Genomic DNA, 24927 nt, shown 5'->3' on the forward strand with positions numbered 1-24927 from the left:
AGGGGCTTATACTTAATTGCTAATTTTTGCTTGTTGATCATCCAGGATTGTGAACATGTTAGTCAAACTGCTGAAGAATTTTATACTGTGAGGTGCCAGGTGGCAGATATGAAGAATATTTATGTGAGTGATACTGTACATAACTTGGACTTGTTTATGCTTTATACACACACACACACACACACACACACACACACACACACACACACACATGCACGAACACACACACAACAAATTTGTGGTCATGCGAAGAAATAGCTGTTTTCATGTATTTTCTTTCATGCTTTACTCTTTTAATACTAAAAATAGACTACATAATTGGTTATTTCCCAGTAAAAGTGTAAATATCTTTTAAAGGTTAGATTTCTTTTTTCTTTTTGAATATCGCAAATAAAAAGTTTAATTTCAGAATCCAGGTTCGTCATTTATAAATACACTAAAGCATAGTCCACGCAAACTCAGACAAAAGTTAGATTTCATATGAGAAAAAAATATAATTTAATTTGAAATTCCTTCTTATTAAAAAAGAAATTGATTTTCTTTATGCATTCTGACTAATTGCATGTTGTAAATCATGTCATCTTCTCAATGTTGGTTTGCCCATAGGAGTCTCTGGATGAAGTTACTATTAAAGACACCTTAGAAGGGGACAACATGTACACCTGTTCTCACTGTGGGAAGAAAGTCCGAGCTGAAAAGAGGTATGCTGGCTTCCATGTAACTTTTATCATTTGCTTACCCAATGAAGTGAAAAGACAAACTCAGCATAGTCTAGAGGCCTTTGATAATGACAGCTGTATGTCAATGTGATATAATTAACATGTACACATAGTACACTCTAGTGATTCACGTAATATTAGCTGTTTGGAACTCAACATCACTCAGTAACTTGTAGTAGTCAGTGAAGTTTAATTTAGCATACACAGTAGGATAGAAAGTGGGGATTTCTAAACTTGGGAGCTGTCTGGGTTTTCTCAGGAGAGACATGACAGATACAGGTAGTGATCATACTTGTCTGTCTGCACTGACTCCCTTGTCTAGATTCAGTGACTGGTTTCTAGATAATAATACAGATTTTTTTAGTTTGGAAGTACTTTTATATCACTAAATTTAGTCAGTACAACATCTTGTAGTAAATTATTTTCACTATTATTAATATCAAAGTTGTTTTCCATTCAACAATTGAAGATGTGGTTTCACAGAAAGATCAGAGTTACTTGTCTAATGTTGGTCTCTAAGACAGGAGATTCAGATGTATAGATTCTGTGGAACAGGTAACGTCTGCTGACCCTGAGTTCTCTCTGCCTGGAACTGTTTTGTAAGCAGTTGCCTCTTGACTGGATCTTGAAAGGGGATCTGAGTGGAAGTTAGATTTGGGAGTTAAATTTTTAGTTTTAAAGTAGTAAGTTTCTGTAGAACTTTGAAAGTGGTTCTTTCCCTTGCACCACAGGTGTTGATACTGTTTTAGATACTTCTGTTTTGATGCATTCATCATAAACACTTCTTCTTGGGTTATAGTTCTTAGAGAATTTCTTGGAAAATCATAGTTTAGTGTTCTTCAAGTGTAAAACAAGAAACATAACTGGGCCTGCGGAGATGGCTTAGTAAGCAGTTCACAACCATCTGTAACTCTAGCTCCAGGGAGCTTCTGTGGACACTTTCATTCACACACACACACACACACACACACACACACACACACACACACACACACACACAAGCAAACTATTAAAAAAAAAAAAAGTAAAAGTAAGGCCTGAAGAGGCAGCTCAGTATTCAAGAGCACTTTGTTCTTCTAGAGGACTTGACTTCACTTTTTATCACCTACATCCTATGGCTTATAACTGCCTGTAAGTAACTCTAGCTTGGGGGTGCCTAGTGTAGTAACATATGTCTTAAACCCAGCACCCAGGAGGCAGAGGCAGATGGATCTCTGAGAATTTCATGACAGCAAGGGCTACATGTCCTGTGTCCAAAATCAAACAGACAAACAACAACAGAAAACATAACTCCAGTTACAGGTTTTCAAGGCCCTTCTGGTCCCATAGATACCCCCACATATGGCTTGCATATATACAGACACACAGAAATACATATAAATGAAAATGAACCTTTAAAAAATAATAATAATCCAAGGCTAGCCTGGTATACACAGTGAGTTCCAGGACATTCAAGGCTAACCTGACTCAAAAAGAAAAAAAAAATAACATTACTACTACCAATTTATACAACCAATTTTATAATTTCTATCAGTTTGTATTTTTATGGTATATTTTACATGTGTGCAGGGATATACACATAGGCATGTATGTGAGTTTATATACAAACCACAAGTCAATGTTACATATCTCTCTATCTTGGGTTTTCTGTTGTTGTTGATATTGTTTTGTGGGTTGTTTGTTTGTTTGTTTGTTTGGGGTTTTTTGGCTCTTTGAGATAGGGTTTTCTGTGCACAAACCTAACTAGAACCCACACAAAACTCTGAATGTGGTAGTATGCATCTGTCATCTCAGTACACCTAAAGCAAGATAGGAGATGGAGACAAATCACTTGGAAGCTGACAGGCTGTCTATTCTGTAATATACAGTGCAGTAGAAACAAGGCCTTTACATCAACAAGGGAAGAAGAGAAAACAGACGCCTAAAAAGTTGTCTCTGACTTTCACACATGTATGCATACATACACATAAAAAACAAATTTTAAAAACTGAGCTGGGAAGATGGCTCAGTGAACAAAGTGATTATTGTGTAAGTAAGTATACCTAAGTTTGGACCACCAGCACCCACATGAAAACCAGCATGAGTATATGTATCTGCTTCTCAAGTGCTATAAATCTGAAGTAAGAAGATGCCAACAGTAAAAATGCAAGCTCTAGGTTCATCGAGAGACCCTTTCTTTTAACAAACCAAAAAAGGTAAAGGGACTCTCTTCCCAAGACCTACTGCCCACATTTGATAGTTGAGATGCACATTGTGGAAGTCGGAGACCTCCTCTGACTGACTGCCACACCCATGCCATGACAAATGCTCACCACACACATAAACAAGAGTGTGCACACATGTGCAGAAACACTAATAAAACTAGTTAATAAAACATTATAACTATTAGATAGGAGAACAATAGATGTTGCCTAACATCAACCCCTGGCCTCCCATAGGTACCTACATGGGTGAACACTCTCCTCCCCACCCCACCCCAGTAGAAAATTACGTGACTTAACAGTATTGCTACTTTAAGTTGATTATTAAAATAGATGTAGCACAAATACAAATAGAACTAAGGTATTTTTGAAATAAAGTATGTAATAAATTTGTCTCTCTACTCACCTTTCAGGGCTTGTTTTAAGAAATTACCTCGTATTCTGAGTTTCAATACTATGAGATATACATTTAATATGGTCACGATGATGAAAGAGAAAGTGAATACACACTTTTCTTTCCCTTTACGTTTGGATATGACGCCCTATACAGAAGATTTTCTAATGGGGAAGAGCGACAGGAAAGAAGGTAAGTTCATTTTCTCAGGTCTCTGTCAACAAGGAAATTGCATGAATGGAGAAAAGTTAATGCTACTTTTCAACTACATGGTGCTAGGAATCAAATAAAATCTTAGTGAAAGTATTTTATATGTGTGCATGCTCTCTCTGCATATATGTGCATGTAGCATATACTTACAGTGCCCACAAAGGCCAGAAGAGGGCATTAGATTCCTCTCAACTGGAGTTACAGATGGTTGTGATCCACGATTTGGTTGTTGGGAATTCAACCAGGTCTTGTGGAAAAGCAGGTAGTGTTCTGCTGAGCCGTCTTTTCATTCTAGAAAGGAAAATATTTTTAGAGAAAATGTAACATATTTACTCACTTAGCTAATATTTAGACTCTTTTTTTTCCCCTGACAAATACAGGAATAATAAATTTATTATAAGAATCATATGACAGACTAGTGCACATATAAAACGGGGAGTTTATTTTCACCAGAGTGCTCCCCATTGCTGCCCAGTGTGGCGAGTGCCATCTGCAGCATTCTGAAGGAAACCCACACGCTTGGTGGTGATACAGAGAATAAGAGAATATGGTGTTGAGGCTGGTGGGTCCCAGTGACAGTATCTGCCTATCTGTTTGTGTATCTCAGCACTGACAGCCCTTCACCCAAGATTGGCGCAGGAATGTCAGGGACAGCCCCCTGCCCCAGCTGGTTCTCCTCCTCACATGACTGAGGAGGCCCATACATAAAGTTCTGGCAGAGAACCTGCAGATGCCCTATTGGCCTTTCTTCCAAACTGAAATGTGTGCCCTGGATTCAGACATGTTCCTGTGACGTGTCCATATGCCTTAGGAGGCACGGCTGAGCCCCAGTTTGACTGGAGACCTGTGTATATAGTGAGGGTTTCCTATGTCCTGCACATTCTCCACATATGAGTACAATGTATTGCAACACAGAGATGCTTTGATGAGGCCCTGCGTTCTCATGCTGCTGAGTGGTCTTAGACTCTTCAAGAACCATGGTCTGGGTATTTTTTCCCAGTGATTATTTATGCCCTTGGAAAACTGAGGTCGTGGTAAGTCTTACTATAAACTTGAAATTGTAATATATTGTCAAATACAATGATTGTCACAGGTCTTGAGGAATTAAGACTTTTGTGAGAAAGTAATATTTCAGCTGAGATGTGGAGTAAGACCTTAAGAGGAAGGAATACTATGTTCTTGAGTACGAGGGTAGCAGAATGATTAATGAGACAAAAATGTCATAATAGTTTTTTTGCTTTGGACCATATTAGCAATTTTGTCCTTTGCTTATTATTTGTTATTGTTTGACTGTTAGATTGGTTTGTTTTGTTTGTTTTTTTTTTTTAAGACAGTGTTTCTGTGTGTAGCCCTGGTTGTCCTGGAACTCAACTCACTCTGTAGACTAGGCTGTCCTCGAACTCAGAATCTGCCTGCTTCTGCCTTCTGAATGCTGGGATCAAAAGTGTAGGTTAGAGTTTTAATTCGGGAAGTTCTACAATAAAGGCTCTTAAGAAGGAAAAGGTTATTTTCAGATTGGGTGAAGAATAATGGACAGTGTGAAGGGTGACTGTTCTTGTAAACCACACTGAAGACGGCGGGACAGCAATAGGCAGAACTGATAGAGTTTTCTTCTGTTTTGGACACGGGATTTTGTGCATGCTAGCATTCTACCAATACATCCCCAGACCTTAGAATTCTTAATTGGGTGAATAAGTGAATTATTGAATTGTCCCTTTGTAGTATAGACTATTCTTACAGCAATAGCAGTAAAACAGTGACAATGCCACACAGCTTTTGGTTCCCCACACATTTTACTTCATCACTGCTTACTAGAGACAGGATGAGAAGCCATGAAAAATTGATTTTTAACTTGAGCAATGGTGAAGAGGAGTTTGAATCAGTCTCCACAAACAAACAGTCCCAGGAAAAGGAGGTCTAAAATAATTGGTAGGTCTTTGGTTATGTTTATTAGAGCAGTTTGATTTAAAAGTAGAAGTGGGAACCAGACATGGTGGTGGTACAATCTTTAATCTCAGCATTCAGGAGGGAGAGGCACAGACAGGCAGAGCTCTGAGTTTGAGGCCAGGTCTACAAAATGACTTTCAGGACAGCCAGGGCTTCACAGAGAAGAACTGTCTTGGAAAAAAAAAAGTTGAAGGAGGACGCCAGATTTTAGTGAATTAAGTAACAATGACCACTAAACTCTTTCAAGTTAATTAGTGTGTATCTCAAGGACCACAGGGTTTTTGTGTTTGTTTTTTATGTTTGTTTTGTTCTCGTGGAGTTTTTTAGTTTGTTCTTTGTTTTGTTTTGATATTTTTGTTTTGTTTGTTTGTTAGTATGTTTGAGACAGGGTCGTACTGTATATAGCCCTGGCTACATTTGCTGTGTAGACTAGGTTGGCCTAAAACAGATTCACCTGCCTCTGCCTCCCTAGTGCTGGGATTAAAGGCACCATATCCGGCCCAGCACAGGACTCTTTAAGTGTGTGGGAGAGAGCCTATAAAAATAGGGTTTCTCTGTATAGTCCTGGCTGTGTTGGAACTCACTTTGTAGACCAGGCTGGCCTCGAACTCAGAAATCCGCCTAGCTCTGCCTCCCAAGTGCTGGGATTAAAGGCGTGCACCACCACCGCCCGGCTGCAAATAGTTTTTATATGCATATTTTATATATAAAGTTTTGTTCCTTTTTCTGTTGATAAAATACCTTATAAAACATAATCTTAAAGCGACATTGTTACTACATGTTTTCAAAATGGCTGTCGTTATGTCATGTAAATTATTTTAGGTTTCAAAGATGTTGGTGATCGTTCGAAAGACACAGAGAGCTATGAGTATGACTTGATTGGAGTGACTGTTCACACAGGAACAGCAGACGGTGGGCACTATTACAGTTTCATCAGAGACATAGTCAATCCACATGCCTATAAGAACAATAAGTGGTGAGTTTTTAGTGTTTTTCTTTAAAAACATTTCCCAGATTTAAAGATATAAATTTATGGTAGTTCTTCGGATGAATTCTTGATTTCATGGAAACTTTCTATGAAGTTAGGCAGAATATTAAATCCTTTTTTCTTTATATATGTGTCTTGTCTGTATAGGTAGGCAGACAGATCAGTGGAAGTCAGACTTTCTTTCATGTTGGTTCAGGTTGTCATACTTGATAGCAGTTATCTGCTGAGCCATCTTGGTGCTCCACAAAAAGAAGCTTTTTCATTCAAGGCAACTTTCAGACACACCAGAAGAGGGCACCGGATCCCATCACAGATGGTTGTGAGCCACCATGTGGTTGCTGGGAATTGAACTCAGGACCTTTGGAAGAGCAATCAGTGCTCTTAACCACTGAGCCATCTCTCCAGCCCTCAAGGCAACTTTCTTTTTTTTTTTTTTTTTTTTTATTTTTTTTATTTATTTATTTATTTATTATATGTAAATACACTGTAGCTGTCTTCAGACACACCAGAAGAGGGAGTCAGATCTTGTTACGGATGGTTGTGAGCCACCATGTGGTTGCTGGGATTTGAACTCTGGACCTTCGGAAGAGCAGTCGGGTGCTCCTACCCACTGAGCCATCTCACCAGCCCTCAAGGCAACTTTCAAACGAATAGAAGTCAGTTCTTAAGTTTATGGATGGGTCTAAAATATTGAGAATATATGCGTTTCTTTGAAAGATTAGCTTTTTGTTAACAATCATAGGAAATTCACAGGAAAAATTGTTCCTTGCAAATCTTGTTCACTCTTTCAGGAGCTGTTTACAGAACACCTTCTGTTGAGTGGCTACAGAGTGCTTGCTTTGTGTGCTGTGTAGAAGTTGCCTGCATCTATTCTGTTTCTTTTCCTTACTTTACTCCTTCCACATGTTTTGTTTTGCTTTTTTTAAATGAAGTGAGGATCAGTCACTTGAGGACAGTGACTGTTTTTGGTCTTCAGATGTCTATAGGAAGTACCCTGTATAAAGGGACTGTACGTATGATTAGACCTTCTTCCAATTGTTGGAAATACTGCTTTGGACAAAACACACAGCTGCTCTCATTGATCTGCATGCAGTTTTTAGAATAGTTCTGTTTAGCTCTTGATCTGATTCTTTCAGGCATCATTGCTAAAAGTGTCCCTTTTTAAAAATACGTCATCCCACTTTTCTCCTTCCAACCTCTCCCATGTGCTTTTTCATCTATTTGGATTTATGTCCATGAGAATATTGAATTGCTCTGCTCACATTTTTTTTTCATTTTTTATTAGATATTTAGCTCATTTACATTTCTAATGCTATACCAAAAGTCCCCCATACCCACCCACCCCCACTCCCCTACCCACCCACTCCCCCTTTTTGGCCCTGGCGTTCCCCTGTACTGGGGCATATAAAGTTTGCGTGTCCAATGGGCCTCTCTTTCCAGTGATGGCCGACTAGGCCATCTTTTGATACATATGCAGCTAGAGTCAAGAGCTCCAGGGTACTGGTTAGTTCATAATGTTGTTCCACCTATAGGGTTGCAGATCCCTTTAGCTCCTTGGGTACTTTCTCTAGCTCCTCCATTGGGAGCCCTGTGATCCATCCATTAGCTGACTGCTCACATTTTTAAATGATGCCTATATCATATCATGTTGCTTAATCTTTCTTCATTACTTTATATGTTTGATTTTAAGCACACTTATTTTTGGTAATATCCAGTAATTATTGACTCTGTAAGATTGTGAGAGTGCATGTGCCCTAGGGATAGATCCCAGTGTCTCACATATGTGAAGCAAATGTTCTATTATTGAGCTATAGTCCCCAAATCAGATGTGCTAGATTTTTAAAGTGGTTTTGATTGTTAAAAATTACACTCCCAATTCTAGATTAGAGTTACAAAAACAAGAATCTACTGAAATTTACCTTATCAAATAATTTGACTAGGACACTTAAGTCTTTATTTTAAATAATAAATACTGTGTATATACAGGGATCCCCAGTGCACACGCGTTTGATCAGTACTGCCTGCTCTATTGTAGGTATTTGATCAGTACTGCCTGCTCTATTGTAGGTACCTTTTTAATGATGCTGAGGTGAAGCCCTTTGATTCTGCTCAACTTGCTTCTGAATGCTTTGGTGGTGAGATGACCGTAAGTTTGATTTAGAAACTTTAAATGGTTTTTGACTTTCTAGTGAATTATAAATTCAGCAACATACTCAACTCATTACACCTGCTATCAATTCAATCTAATATTTGTTTGTTATATGTTTGATGTATATACTGGGCACTAAGAAATGTTTAAAAGTTGTTATTTCTACCTTCAACTGCATAGATTTATTTTATTTATTTATTTATTTAGGTTATTTATTTATTTAGGCTTTTTTCGAGACAGGGTTTCTCTTTATAGCCCTGGTTGTCCTGGAGCTCACTTTGTAAACCAGGCTGGCCTGGAACTCAGAAATCCGCCTGCCTCTGCCTCCCGAGTGCTGGAATTAAAGGCGTGCGCCACCACGTCCGGCTAGATTTATTTTTAAAATGATGAAAAAAAGTAAACCATAACATAAAAATCGGATTACAGAGGAAGAATAATTATGATTAAACATACTGGTTATTCAAAAAGTCTGTGAGCTTGGGAGGCAGAAGCAGGTGGATTTCTGAGTTCAAGGCCAGCCTGGTGTACAGAGTGAGTTCCAGGACAGCCAGGGCTACACAGAGAAACCCTGTCTTCCCCACCCCAAGACAACAACAGAAGTCTGTGAGATTAGAACAAAAAGAATTTACCCTTTACTGCAATAATCTGTAAAACCTAGTACAAGGAAGTTGATTTCCAATTTTTTGAAACAATTGTTTTTTTTACTGCCCAGCAACCTGGGCTCCACCAGTTTTATAATAAAAGAACAATGTCTTTGTTAAGTCACTGGCTAGTGTTACTGGAGTCTACCTCAGTGGTAGTGCAACTGCTTAGGACATGCGAGGACTTGGGGTTTGATCTTAGTTCACTCCTGGGCCTGGACATGACGACGGACACATTTCATCCCAGGCATAGGTATTTGAGTTCAGGGCCAACCTGGTTTAAACTGAGTTCCAGTGAGATCCTATGTACAAAAAAGTACAATAAAATAAACAATAAAATGTTGACTTTTCAAAGGAAATATTAGGAATCAGTTTCAATTCATAAATAAGCCATAGGATTTTTTAAAAAAATCAAAACCATGATTATTATGAAATAACTTCGTACATAGGATCTTTTTAACAAAGGCTTTCTTTCTTTTTCTTTTTTTTTTTTTTTTAAGATTTATTTTATGTATGTGAGTACACTGTTGCTGTCTACAGACACGCCAGAAAAGGGTGTCAGATCCCATTACAGATGGCTGTGAGCCGCCATGTGGTTGCCAGGAATTGAATTTGGGAACCTCTGGAAAAGCATTCAGTGCTCTCAACCGCTGGGCCATCTCTCCAGCCCAACAAAGGCTCTCTTACTACTTCTTGTCTAAAATCTGAGAGCAATAATATGCTTATAATTTGGAAATATGTTAGAAAGAGAACACTGTTTGAATAGGATTCTATGTCTAAAACAGACACATCTCTAGATGTTATATCAATTTATGCATACTACAAAAGGCTGATTCCCTTTAAAATTTCTTTTTATTTCTTGTGTCACATACACCTCCAGTTGTCCAGACCCTTCCCTACGCACTTAGAGGTAGCCTTAATGCTCTCAGAAGCCCTGCAGTGTCCTCTGCAAATATTTCATGTACAGCTGTCTTTATTTTACAGGGCTAGCTATCCTCTCTTTGTCTCATAGTCCATCTTGGCCTTCTCCAGTCTGTTTCCTAAGCTGTCCCTGTCTCTCTTCTGTTTTTCACTGTTGCTTTTTTTTTTTTTTCAGTCTCTGCTGTGGTATTTCTTGTCCAGTCCCTTTGGTTGACTAATGCCTCAAAGCCTCCTTTTTTTTCTGTCAGTCATGAGTTGCATTCTTCGTGTATATACTGACATGTCTATTTTATCTGCAAAAACTTAGAGTTTTCAGACTCGGATTTGATTTTTAAAGATTGAGGTACATCAATAAGTATCCTGGGAATTTTTTTTTTTTGACCTGGATCATTTTATTTAGTTTTGAGAGACTAGGCAGTAGGCAAACTATAATTCTTGGCAGCTAGCTGCAAGAAGAAAGGTCCAGATGACAGAAAGTCATGCCTTTTGAATTAGGGTCAGCAGTAGGGAGATGCTGTTTAGAGGAAACAGGGCAGGGCAAACATTCTTAACATTTTGGCTAATATCCAAAGTCTAGATACCATGGAGAAAATGCATTCTTTTATGTCAAAAGACATATTTATGAATTACTTTAGCTATCTTATCTATATTGTTGTTTAATATATACATACTTGATTTGTATTTTTATTTAACCATATTCAGAAAAATTTGACCCATACCAACTGTCTTCTTGCCATTTTCTTATTTGTTTTGTTTTGTTTTTCTTCTTGTTAATTTTTTTTTCACAATTTTATAGTGTTCAGCATCTTAAAAGATTTGCACAATGATGCTAGGATATATTAGCTAAATTTATGAAGTATATAGGACTTTGTTAGAACAGGTGCTGTGCCCCAATAACTTTTGTATATGCTGGGTAAACACCCTTTTTTTTTTGGTTTTGGTTTTGTTGTTTTTGTTGTTGTTGTTGTTGTTTTGAGACAGGGTTTCTCTGTGTAGCCCTGGCTGTCCTGGAACTTACTCTAGACCAGGCTGGTCTCCAACTCAGAAATCCACCTGCCTCTGCCTCCCAAGTGCTGAGTTTAAAGGCGTGTGCCACCACTGGCCAGCTTACTGGGTAAACACTTTTTTAATACTGTGATATACCTGTACTGAACTTGGGTCCTCTGTTTTGTTACTGTTGCATGCGTGCGCGAGCGTGTACGTGTATACACATGCACATGTGTACTACTGAGCATCAAATGGGCCTTATACATATTAGGAAGGAAGTGCTCTTCCACTGAACTACATTCCCTATACATCTATATAGGAATGTACTGGTATTTTGAAGTTATTTACAAGGTTGCTTTGAAGTTTTACATAAGTGTTTTATGAATTGATGTTTGTACTTTTTTTTTTCCCTACAGACAAAAACCTATGATTCGGTTACAGATAAATTCATGGACTTTTCCTTTGAAAAGGTGATAATTCTTTTCATATGTAATAATTTAACAATCTTCTATATTATTTAATTTTATATTATACTTTGTCAAAAATTAAAATACGTTTCTCCTTGCTTCATAAAGACACATAGTGCATATATGCTGTTTTACAAACGCATGGAACCAGAAGAAGAAAATGGCAGAGAATACAAATTTGATGTTTCATCAGAGTTACTAGAGGTAAACATTACTTTGATTTTAACAGTAGTTTAAATTGCATTAGGTGTTTGTGCAAGAAATACTTCAGTATAAAAGCAGTCCCAATTAGATCTTAGCATACTTAGAAAAAAATGATAACAATACTGTCCCTCAATAAGTGAGTGAAATACATGTGAGGTATTAGGACGTGCTTCAGCAGGGAAGAGTACTTGCTTGCTGCTTTTTCAGGCACATGCGTGCGCATGTGCACCTGTGAACACATACACACTCATACACACACATATACACACCTGCCCCTCAAATTCTGTAAACAAAATAGTGCTTATAGATATATTTAGTAATTAAATGAAGATATATTGTTGTGATGTAGAGTGACTAGAGGAAGAAAAGCCGAACATGAGGTTAAACAATCAGAGCAGATTTGAAAATACAGTATAGTAGTTTAACATTTAAATATACATCCAGTTTATTTTAAAGTACCAAAAGACCTGTATGAGAAACAAGCTGACCTACTCTGGAAATAGAACTACAAGCATTGACTCTACTATGAGACATACTATGCTTAGGTCTAAAGCAAAGACTAGAGCCTGGGTCTCACTAGATAACCAGAAATACAAGTGAATCTAGAAATAAGACCACGACTGAAGGTAAGGTTTGGGAGAGGGCTAAGCTGAATGCTCTAATGCCTTTTTAGTATTGTAGACATCAATGGTCTAGAAATAAAAACAGTGAAGCACTAGGCATTTAGGGACTAAGCCTGTAATTTCCCAGCTACCCTGAAATACACCTTAATACAGCAGACTAGAAAGGCAAGTTAGCGGTAGTTGAATACTTTTAATGGAGACTAGAAGTGGTCCTATCAGTTGCAAATGAACACACTTACTGCCTAGAACACTAAGTGTGTGCAGAGGACTGCTGTGATTTTAAGGCTGCTTACAGTGTCAGCTCTTCTTTTAAAAGTAAAAGAAAGGAAACATTTTTTCCATTTTGAAATCTTAAATTTCAAAATGTTTGGCTAGTCAAATTAGCAATGGCAATATTTCAAGTTTGTTTTTATAATTTAGTGAGTTTAGGGAACATGTTTATGATACTCAAGGCACCCACTACCAAAAGATAATATATGACAAAGGCTGGAAGCATGGTTTGCGTTTTCTAAGGAATAACGGGACAGAAAAATAGCAGCATTGTTTTACTTGAGTTCAAAAAAGTGTTTGTTTAGGGTCTAATTGAAATCATCACAAAATTTTTATTTCCAAATTTTAAATTCTGTCTTCATCAAAATATAGCATGACTTTTCTTATGCTCTTTAGACATGATTTCAGAGCTTATACTTCAAAATCTTTATGAAAAATGTTAAATGCTTGTGACTACTGAGGTATTTGAGATAAATAACCAATTTTAAAGGGCAGGTTGTGGGGCTGAAGCATGACTAAGTGGTTGAGAGCATGTGCTGCTCTTACAGAAGACCTGGGTTGGCTGTCTGCACCCTTTTGGTAGCTCACAGCCCCCAGTAACTCTACTTGGTAAGAGTTCCAACCCTTCTTCTGTCCTCCAGAGACAGGACGTGCACTACTGTTATACATATGTGTATACAGGTACACTCATACTCATCAAATAAAAACTGTTTTTTTAAAAAGGGGGTGGAGTTAGGAGCCACCTTTCTTTTCAGATTAATATATATTTTTAAATTTCACGTGTGTGCTTTGCCTGCATTTGTGTGTCTGGTGCCATGGAGGTCAGAAGGCCATATTGGCTTCGTGGAACTTGATTTGTGGATGCTTATGAGCCAGTAGGTAGGAGTTGAAAACTGAACCAGTTCCTCACAAGAATAGCAAGTGCTCTTAATGGCTGAGCCATGTCTCAAACTCTAGTAACTACTTTTATATTAATTATATTTGGAAGAAAAAAAATCAACATGAATTTTAATGCATATATTTTGATTTGGTAAATTTGTAAGTTTTTAGGCTATACCTTTTCTTGTCAAAAAAAAAAGTATTGGTAAAATATATTAAACTGCTTTCTGATAAATGCCAACATTTTTTTTTCTCCAGTGGATTTGGCATGATAACATGCAATTTTTACAAGACAAAAACATTTTTGAACACACTTATTTTGGGTAAGTTTGGTATTTTTAGTATTTTTTTTTCTTTTCCCTTAAGTCTTGTGTAAGAATTTAATGAACTCTTTTTAAATTCCAGGTTTATGTGGCAGCTGTGCAGTTGTATTCCAAGTACATTACCAGATCCTAAAGCTGTGTCCCTCATGACAGCAAAGGTGATGATGAGCTCGGATAGCTTTGTCAGATTTATTGCTATACAATAATTGAGTCTTTCATGCTTAATTGTATCTTTTTTTTTTAACAGTTAAGTACTTCCTTTGTTTTAGAGACATTCATTCATTCAAAAGAGAAGGTATGTGTGTTTTTCCTATAGATTTATATGCCATCATCATCATCAACATCATTTTAATTATGTTTAGGTGTTGTTATCATTGACATAAAGTCCATATCTTGAATATTTTTTATTTTCCTTTTTAAGCCAACAATGCTTCAGTGGATTGAACTACTGACCAAACAATTTAATAATAGTCAAGCAGCCTGTGAGGTAAGGTTACAACCAACATTGCACAGCTTAAAATTCTCTAATTCGAAGGCTGTTTTTTTTGGGGGGGGGTTGTTTTTGTTTTTTAATTAAATGAAGCCAAAAAAATGTTTTTATCTGTTATGAATCTCATGTAAGTTGTTCCTAATATTTGTTCACTTAGAAAGTTACAGCTTATATTTCAAACCTGTTATAAAGATTAAGTTAATACTTAATTCATTTCATAATCTTTGACCTGCCCTCTAGTGTTACACAAGTATAAAAACAAATTTCAGTTTCGATGTCATCCTGTAGAACTATAATCCATGTACACAGGTGGGAGAAACAGAAAAATCATGAGTCAAGGGCAGTCTGGGATGGAGATGGGGACACACACACACACACACACACACACACACACACACACACAGAGAGAGAGAATGAATATGAATGAATGAATATATTAGAGTAAGGTAGAGGTCAAGGTTAGCCTGAGTTGTGCAGTGAGACCTGGCCTTGCAATGGAGGTCAGTGATAGTTCTTCACATACATTCATAGATCCCCTCCCCTCCCTTCCCCCCCACCCCCCTCCCCTCCTCTCCCCTCCTCTCCCTCCTCCTCTGCCCTTTCAGTCTTCAGTACTGGGATTACAGGTGTGCAGCACCATGCCTAACTAATGCTTGTATTTTAAATCTAGGGCTAAACTCCCATCCTCGGATACTTCTTTACCCTTTTTCTTATTATTTTGATTTGAACTAAAGGTAATCATCTTGTCTCCAGTTTGTGAATGCTGGAATTACAGGTGTGCACCACCATACCCAGCTCTTAACTAATTTTTATTTGCATATAAAGAAAATACACTTAGGAGCTAGCAAGAAGTCTAATGGCACTTGGTGCACAAGCCTCAAGGCCTGAATTCAATCCCTAGAGATCATTTAATGATGGGAGAAGTCAGTTGTCTTTTGAGCCTATCTGTCCCACATGTCTGAACATATATTCCATACACACATATATACAGAATGGTAACACACATACCAAATTTTATTTTTTGAATGGGGAGGGGATAGCCCTGGCTATCCTGGAACGCACTCTGTAGACCAGGCTGGCCTCGAACTCAGAAATTGGCCTGCCTCTGCCTCCCAAGTGCTGGGATTAAAGGCGTGCGCCACCACTGCCCAGTCTTACACGTGAGACTTTTTAAAAGGCTCATATGTATCCTGGTAGATCGATTTATGCCCACTTTTATTTCCTCCTTGTTATAAGAAAACTGTCCCTATAGATAATTTACTAATGGGTAATGACAACTGAAGTACTATCTTAAAATAATCATTGATTAAAAACAAAAAGGTATAATTCTTCCTAGTAATGCAAGATTTTGGATTTTTTTTAAGACAGGGAACATGGTGGCACAGTGGCTAAAAGATGAAATTAGAGTTTTTGCTCTCTTATATCCTGTAATTTTAGCTTGTGGCATTGTAAAAAGAAAATCCGTTCAGTAGAAGTTGCATAAAATTTTTAAGTAACATGGGAAAAAGCCAAAGTGAAATGTTGCTTTGCTTGCTACACAGCTTCCACAAAGAGAAATATTCAGTTCCTAAGCTCTGGCTCTGGCTTTCAGAGCATACTAAGAAATACCATGTGGTTTGGTTTGGTTTGGTTTTGGTGTTTTGAGACAGGGTTTCTCTGTGTCGTCCTGGCTCTCTTTGACTTATTAGCATAGATCAGCATGGCCCTGAGCGCAGCGACCTGCCGGCCTCTGCTGCTGCCTCTCAGGTGCAGGGATTAAGGATGGCTGCTTCATAGTTTTAATAATAAATATTCAGGATATATGTTTTACCGATGAGAACTTTAAAAAATTGTAACCACAGTTAAGTTTCTACAAATAAAATTAAGCAGTGTGGTTAGTGTTCTCTGTTGCCAACAAGCTGTTTTCAGTTGGTTTGAATGTCTGTTTGGACAAGGTCTACTTTTTGCATTTAAGTTTCTCTATATTGTCATAGTTTATTTCTGTCTCCATGCCACTTTCTGTTCCTTTAAGTACCTCAGATTGTCTTCTTGTACAGTAATGGGGTTATGTCTCTGGGTGATGTCCTATAATGAAGATTTAAGATTTTTGTAGCAATTAGACAAGCCATTTTAGTCAAATGAAGCGAAAGTAATGGAAGTAAAAAGTAAATATCCTTATCTCTGGCTCATCTCATTTAACTTAAGAAGTATTGTTTGAATATTAAATTATGTTCTATTTTCTTACAGTGGTTTTTAGACCGCATGGCTGATGATGACTGGTGGCCAATGCAGATACTAATTAAGTGTCCCAATCAGATTGTGAGACAGGTAAGAAAAGATTTCTGAAAAGAGAAGGGGCTTTCACTATATTTTAAATTGGCCTATAAATGGCATTGAAAATAATTTGCAAAGCTCTGTCTCCTATCTGTCTCCTTTGTTTTTGTCAGCTCTTTTAACACAACTGCCAGTATGAAGTGACGGGAACTGTTTTTCATTATAAAATAAATAAAACCAGATGTTATTGCTGGTTCATTTCTTGTCCTTATAGAGTCTACCTTGAGTATTGTAATACAGCATTACACGTATAGGGTAAATTCTTTCTTGTGCCAAATGGATCCATTTGTTTTCCTTAAATTAGAAAAGTTATCCAGGGACTGTTTAAACATTATTTAAAAGTCATGTTTCATATATCAAAAATTTAATCTGAGGTAGAGAGATGGCTCAGTGGTTAAGAGCACTGACTGCTCTTCCAGAGGTCCTGAGTTCAATTCCCAGCACCTACATGGTGGCTCACGACCATCTGTAATGGCACCCAGTGCCCTCTTTTGGTGTGTCGAAAGACAGTGACATCATACTCATATGCATAAAGCAAATAAATAAATCTTTAAAAAAACAACCACCTTAATCTGGGTTATGCCACTTACAAGTTGTTATTGAAGGACAATTCTCTTGTTGGGGGTATTATCAATATTCTACATAGAGAAACTTTTCTAAATGAGCCTTTTAGCAAGCATAGTATATTCACAGAATCAATAGCCACTGTGTAATCTTGAGACATCCATTACCTCCTAAAGAGTCTCTAGTGGTTTTCCCTATGTTAGCCTCTTAACTGCTATTCTGCTCTTCATCTCTATGGATTGTTGTGTTCTTAACATTTGTATTGTGTCATGGTGATCTCTTTTGTGAATGGCTTCTTTGACTTAATCCTTTAAGATTTGTCCATGTTAGAGGTATGTCTGGAACTGGATATGGTGTCTTATGCCTCTAATCCTGACCTTCAGGAGACGTAGGGAGGAACCATCAGTTTGAGAGCAGCTTGGGCTAAAACAGTGAGACCTGTTCTTAACAAACAGGACAATGGAATAACCCGTTCATACTTTATTTCTCCCTCCCCTCCCCCTCCCCCAGCTAATACTCTATTGACTAGATTAAAACATTTTATTGATTCACTAGTTGAACATTTGAGGTTTCTAGTTTTCCTTTACTGAAGCAGAGTCTGACTGTATAACTACCCTTCCTGGAACTCACTAGGTAAATAAACCAGGCTGGCTTGGTACTTGAGCAGTCCTCCTGTCTCAGACTACAGAACACCAGTGTTGTGGTGTGTGGCCCTCCATCCGGCTTTATTTCTACTTTCTGACTGTTTGGATGCAGATATGGCCACCTGCCCATAAGATTTTGTTCTGATCTCTATTTTAATTTTGTTTTGGTATATATTTAAAAGGGGAATTTGGTATATATTTAAAACAGGTTGTATAGTCATTTTTGTATTTAAAATTTTCATTCTACCAGAGTCTGCAGCACCACATTTCTCTTAATATATGTGGGTTTCAGTTTCATTATATCTTCTCCAACACATATGTACCAACTGAGGAGGTTTCGTAGGATTTAGAGTTTGATATCTATGTTACTGAAACCAGTAGTTTGAGTTTCCTCTCTTAGCATAAAGCTGAATTTTTAAAAATAATTTTCTACGGCTGGGGATTATACTCAAGACCTTCGTGCATGCTGAAGTTCACGCCATTGTTGATCTATGTCCCTGGCTGGTGCTTTTTTTTGTTTTGTTTTTTTGGTTTTTTGGTTTTTTTTTTTTTTTTTTTTTCGAGACAGGGTTTCTCTGTGTAGCCCTGGCTGTCCTGGAACTCACTTTGTAGACCAGGCTGGCCTCGAACTCAGAGGCCTGCCTCTCTGCCTCCCGAGTGCTGGGATTAAAGGTGTGCGCCACTACGCCTGGCGACTGACTGATACTTTTTAAATAGGGTCTTAACTCTATTTGAATACATCCCAGAATTGCTTCAACTGTGGTCCGCATGTCCCTGCTTCCTGTGTACTACACTGTGTGTGTACTACACTGTGTGTGTACTATACTGTGTGTGTACTATACTGTGTACTACACTGTGTGTGTACTATACTGTGTGTGTACTATACTGTGTGTGTGCTATACTGTGTGTGTGCTATACTGTGTGTGTACTATACTGTGTGTGTACTATACTGTGTGTGTGCTATACTGTGTGTGTACTATACTGTGTGTGTACTACACTGTGTGTGTACTATACTGTGTGTGTGCTATACTGTGTGTGTACTATACTGTGTACTATACTGTGTGTGTACTATACTGTGTGTGTACTATACTGTGTGTGTACTACACTGTGTGTGTACTATACTGTGTACTGCACTGTGTGTGTGCTATACTGTGTGTGTACTATACTGTGTGTGTACTACACTGTGTGTGTATTATACACTACACTGTGTGTGTACTACACTGTGTGTGTACTATACTGTGTGTGTACTATACTGTGTACTGCACTGTGTGTGTGCTATACTGTGTGTGTACTATACTGTGTGTGTACTACACTGTGTGTGTACTATACTGTGTGTGTGCTATACTGTGTGTGTACTACACTGTGTGTGTGCTACACTGTGTGTGTACTACACTGTGTGTGTGCTATACTGTGTACTACACTGTGTGTGTGCCATACACCTCTACATCTGCTATGTCTGTTACTGACTGTGAGTTTCTCCTTTTAAAGATGTTCCAGCGTTTATGTATCCATGTGATTCAGAGACTGAGACCTGTGCACGCTCATCTCTATCTACAACCAGGAATGGAAGATGGGTAAGAAGAGCTTTACAACCAAGTCTTCTGAAGTATCTATGAGTAGATATTTAGAATATAAAAATTAGTCTCTAATAAGATATGTCTCAAGAAAGGAAGACTTTTTAAATTTTTAACTAAGTGCATCTTTAAGATATTGAACCAACTAACTTTTTGTTTGGATTGATTTAGTTCCAGTAATGAGAGGATAACTACTTACATTATTGAAATTGGTATTTGTTTTACAGAATTAAAGGATTGGATTTTTAAAAATTGTTCTAGTATGTTGGCATACACCTTTAATCCCAAGCCATCTAGGGCCACACAGCCAGACTCTGTCACAAAATAAATAAATAAACAAACAAACAAACAAAAACCAAAAAAACAGTTTTCATACAAGACAATATATGTCTGCATATTTATTGTGTTCTCTGAGGTATATTTGTTTTTATTTTCAGGTCAGATGATATGGATGCCTCAGTAGAAGATATTGGTGGTCGTTCATGTGTGACTCGATTTGTTAGAACACTGTTGTTAATTATGGAACACGGTGTAAAACCTCACAGCAAACATCTTACTGAGTATTTTGCTTTCCTTTACGAATTTGCCAAAATGGGTGAAGAAGAGGTAAGGCTAATTCTTGTTTGCTTGTTTTTAGTTTTGAATTATAAACCCTTTTAAGATTTCCAATTTGTTTTTTATTTAAAATTTTAACTTGCTTGTTTTTTAGAGCCAGTTTCTGCTTTCATTGCAAGCCATATCTACAATGGTACATTTCTATATGGGAACCAAAGGACCTGAAAATGTAAGTCCAGTTGTGTCCTGTATCAGTGCAGTAGGGCCATTCTTCTAATGGTTCACATCATGTAGAATCATGACAAGTCCTAGAAACTTAAAGTCCCTTTTTCTTTTTGTATTTGGTAGCATTAAGGGTCCTAGATTTGTTGGTCTGTTATTATAGTGTATATATAGAGTAGTAAATCAAATTAAGTGTTAAGTTGTTTCATTGGAAAGTCTGAAACAAAGCAGACTTTGTTTTCATACTAGTAGCCACAGCTTAACTACAGGGTCTGCAAAGGAATGTGTTGTTTCAATTTGTGGTTTGGATTGTCACATTTTAAAGTTTTTTTTAGAGTCTCTGAACATTTCTGTAGTTAATAAATTTAATAATATTTTAACATATAGATGGATTTAGAGTGTGCAAGTACATTTCATGATCTGTGTGCAACATTTCATTCAACCCTGCTCATATCCCTGAGAAGTATAGTTTTTATGTTTATAATACAGATGAAGCAGCTGAAACTTAGAGAAGTTCACTTGTTTTAGATCATTGAAACTCGAGACTACTGATTGAAAACTGTCTCTTAAATTTGAGTTGGTTTTAATCTAATTCCATCCTATGTAGCTGTTGGGTTAACAACAGTGATAGCTGATGCTGTTTCTCTCCTCTCCCTGCCTATGTTCTTTCCTCCTTTCATTGAGACAGAATCTTATGTATTCTAGACTAAACTCAAACTTAATAATCTCTTGCCTTAGCCAATTGAGTACCACCATTCCTAACAGTCTCTTGAGTTTCAGAGCCCATAAGAGTATCTTTGAAAATAACTACTTAAATTATCTAGATTACAAATTAAGATGTCTTTTGTGGGGCTGGAGAAATGGCTCAGGGGTTGTCCTGAGTTCAATTCCTACCAACCACATGGTGGCTCACAACCATCTGTAATGAGATCTGGAGTATCTAAAGACAGTTACAGTGTACTTATATATAATAAATAAATATTTTTTTAAAAAAGATGTCTTTAGTATGTGCAACTGACATTTTTACTCACAGGAAATAGTTTTATCATAATTTTTTCATCTCAATTATCCAAAGAGCTTGATTCCAGTAAAACAAAAGTTATTAAAGGGTCTGTCTTAGAGTTCTACTGCTATGAATAGATACCATGACCAAACCAACTCTACAAGAACAACATTTAATTGGGGCTGGCTTACAGGTTAAGAGATTCAGTTCATTATCATCAAGGTGGGAGCATGGCAGCATCCAGGCAGTGGTAGCACTGGAGTAGCTAAGAGTTCTACTTCATCTGAAGGCTGCTAGGAGAAGACTGGCTTCCAGGAAGTCAGGACAAGGGTCTTATAGCCCACACCCACAGTAACACACCTACTCCAACAAGGCCACATCTCCCTATAGTGCCACTCCCCAGGCCAAGCATATACAAACCATCACAGGGTCTATCTAACATAAATACTTTTGAGAACTATTGCTTTGCATAGTCCTCCTGCTTACCTAACACTGTCCTGATTGTCATCCAGGCAGTATCAGGTTAAGGTCTAACCTTTGAGTGATTTTACTTAGTACATACTCCTGCCATGTTTTTCTGATAGTTATACTAAAACAAGTCAGCTGTTTTCGTTATGCTATTAGAACTAATCACACATTAAAATTGAATTTTGTTCTGATTAGCCTCAAGTTGAAGTATTGTCAGAGGAAGAAGGGGAAGAAGAGGAGGAAGAAGAAGACATCCTCTCTCTGGCAGAAGAAAAATACAGACCTGCTGCCCTTGAAAAGATGATAGCTTTAGTTGCTCTTTTGGTTGAACAGTCTCGCTCAGAAAGGTGAAATGTTTCAACATTCAAAATGCTTACAGCGTGTTTGGCTTTATTTTTTATACATAATTGTTCTATCACTATTCGTTTTTATTACATAAATCTTTTAAAATAATAATTTTGCTTCAACTCTTGTGGCTCACGAATTTCAGTCCTTTCTATATAACTCGTCTGAGTCGTGCTAGAAGCAATTATTGAAGAAATCTAAGTAAAATATCTGGCAAAATTAAATGGACATTCATTCTTTACCCCAGCAACTATACTTCCAGGGATTTGCCCCCAAAACAGAAAGATATTTATGGGGAGGTAATTATTAAAATACCATTTCTAGTATCTAAAAGTTGGAGACAGCCAAATGTTCTTCAGAAGGGGACTAGTCATTGACAAATTAAGGAACCCATTCAGTCCCCAGTAGTTGTGTGTTTGCCTGTTTGTTTGGTTGGTTGGTTGGTTTTTGTTTTTTGGGTTATTTTTGTTTGTTTGGTTGGTTTTTTTTTTTTATGAAATGTGGAATTCATCTGTGTTACCATATAGAAATCTTTATTATACACACACATCCTCTCTTTTCCTCTTCTCCTTTCAAAAGACAAGGTAGAGAAGATTATATATATTTGCAACTTTTAGGCAAAGGGAAGTTAAGAAAGAGAATGTATGTGTGTATAGCCAATCCTCATCATGAGTTTCCTGCTTACAAAGTCACACACTTGCTCAATTTATCTGTAATGCTAGAAAGTCAATCCCTGAGGAGCTTTCACAGTTACTATCTGCAGACACGTATATATTCAGAATGGTGAAAAATTGGAGTTTCCTGGCACCTGCTTTCCCAGCTGAGGTCAAACAAGGCAGTGTGATCTGCTGTCTTGTGTTGCTTTTCATGTTGTAAACAAATGTACTTTTTATGATGTATGCCACATTTAAAAAATATTTGTGCTTTTCCTTTGGTTATGTCACTGTTTAAATGGTTCCTAAGAATAGTACTAAAGTGCTATTTAGTGTTGCTGAGCTTAAGGAAGGCTGTGATGTCCTTCAGAGTGGGAATGAATATAGTAGATACATTTCATTCAGGCATGAGTTTCAATGCTGTTTGGCTGTAAGTTCAATTTTAATTAATCATAGATATTAACTAAGGTGTTATTAAGCAGAATCACCTGTAAAATATGGTAATGTATTATTACTCAGCTGATAAATATGTGTCAACATGTCCACAGGGACCTAATTCTTTGTTTTATTTCCATACCAATGATGATTTGGTTTTTGGTAATTCATTGTACCATTTTATAGAATGTGACTACTCAAATATCAAGAATTCGCTATAAATCAAATCATCAGTTAGTATGGTCTTGAGAGAACAAGGTGAAAGGCACAGAAATGGAGGCTTGATAAAACCAAATGTTTTTGTTTTGTAGCTTTAGTTTTGAATCCTGTAAATGTTTTGTATAATTTATATAAGAAGCAGTATTTTAAAGTCAAAGTGGAGGTGATACAGTATCGCAGAGGAATTAAAGAACATGTTAACTGTCAGTTTTCAACAGGATGTACATAAAGGAGAAGACGTAATTGCAAAATATTTTAAGCTGTCTTAATAATCGTGTTGTTATTAATATAATTAGAATTATTCTGGAAGTATTATGTGTTCAGGTACTGGGCAAGAAGTGAGTAAGATTCTTGGAATGGTCTTATTTATTTATTTATTTTGTTTTTGAGAAGCATGGAGACTAAACAGACTATTCTGGGGTTCATGTTTAAAGGACTCAACAGTGTACTGTAGGAGTTTCTGTTGCTTTTGTGTTGGACAAGGTACACATCAAAATTAAGAATAACTGTGCTGGAATGTAAAACACATCAAGATGCTTACATTGATAATCCCAGAATGGTACCAGAAAAGAAAACTTGAAAAACTTGTTGGCAACGTTTGAAATATACTGAGACATGAAATCTTTCTTTTGAAAACTGATAAAAGGAAATGGTGTAAAGGATATGTTTATCTTACTGCAAAAAATAAACGTTCATGTCAACTGAGTGGCGAATGATACATCGATAACAGATGTTTCAACTAATAAATGAGCAAGGAGTGTTGGAATTAGAAAAATCACTATTTTGTGACCCTAAATGAGATAATGCTTCCAAGGTCATCACGGGTGGAACCCCTTCTTTATGTGTTTCCCTGAGGAAAGTCCACATCACAGCCTACAAAATATCCCTGATTAAAAAGTGAAGCCTAAATCTGATCAAGTCTTTAGATCTGTCTACTATTTTACAGGAACAGAGGAATGTGCTAAAACATCACCATCAGGATTCACTTAGCAAACCATAAATATTGGAATTGCTACAGGACAAACAAGCTGCTTTCTTCAAAGGATAAATTGCAGTAAAGTTCCAAGGGAACCCAGTAGATTAAACATTTTAAAGACATTAAAAGCAATTGTAACAACAGACTTTGATTCAGGTCCAGACTGAAACAAATTAACTATAAAGTTTTTTAGACAGTTTAGGAAATGTGTACACCTAATAATACAAGGTAGAAAAGATTGGCTACGTTAGGCGTGAATAATGGTATTGCGGTTACATTTTTTTGAAATTTACCTGAGATGATGTATTGAGATTTATGGATTAAATGGTAAAAACAACCAAACACCTGGAATTTGCCTCAGCATAATGTATATTGAATGACTGGTGGTAAAAGTGAAATAGGATTGCTTCAGGGGAATTTGAACTTGAGTGATAGAATACTTGACATTCCCTTATTTTTTAAAAAATATACCTGAATTTTTATATAGGTTAAACATACTTCCTTTAAATTATACAGTAAAACTAATATTTCTTAGAATTTCAG

General features: G+C 37.0%; 1 protein-coding gene across 7 annotated transcripts in view; it reads left to right on the forward strand.

The window, feature by feature from the left end:
- Usp34 (ubiquitin specific peptidase 34) overlaps positions 1-24927 on the forward strand; it is a 187376-nt gene that overhangs the window by 129389 nt on the left and 33060 nt on the right. For all 7 annotated transcript variants that reach the window (XM_006514565.2, XM_006514567.2, XM_017314317.2 and 4 more), the window contains 16 exons: positions 46-123; positions 607-701; positions 3334-3506; positions 6294-6447; positions 8527-8605; positions 11574-11627; positions 11733-11828; positions 13859-13923; positions 14006-14081; positions 14171-14218; positions 14345-14410; positions 16640-16720; positions 19423-19508; positions 19946-20114; positions 20218-20292; positions 21952-22103. In XM_006514565.2, the coding sequence (XP_006514628.1) occupies positions 46-123; positions 607-701; positions 3334-3506; positions 6294-6447; positions 8527-8605; positions 11574-11627; positions 11733-11828; positions 13859-13923; positions 14006-14081; positions 14171-14218; positions 14345-14410; positions 16640-16720; positions 19423-19508; positions 19946-20114; positions 20218-20292; positions 21952-22103 (1547 nt within the window). The remainder of the gene's footprint in view (positions 1-45; positions 124-606; positions 702-3333; positions 3507-6293; positions 6448-8526; positions 8606-11573; positions 11628-11732; positions 11829-13858; positions 13924-14005; positions 14082-14170; positions 14219-14344; positions 14411-16639; positions 16721-19422; positions 19509-19945; positions 20115-20217; positions 20293-21951; positions 22104-24927) is intronic.

The sequence above is a fragment of the Mus musculus genome, chromosome 11, assembly GCF_000001635.26.
Source record: "Mus musculus strain C57BL/6J chromosome 11, GRCm38.p6 C57BL/6J".
Lineage (NCBI taxonomy): Eukaryota > Metazoa > Chordata > Mammalia > Rodentia > Muridae > Mus > Mus musculus.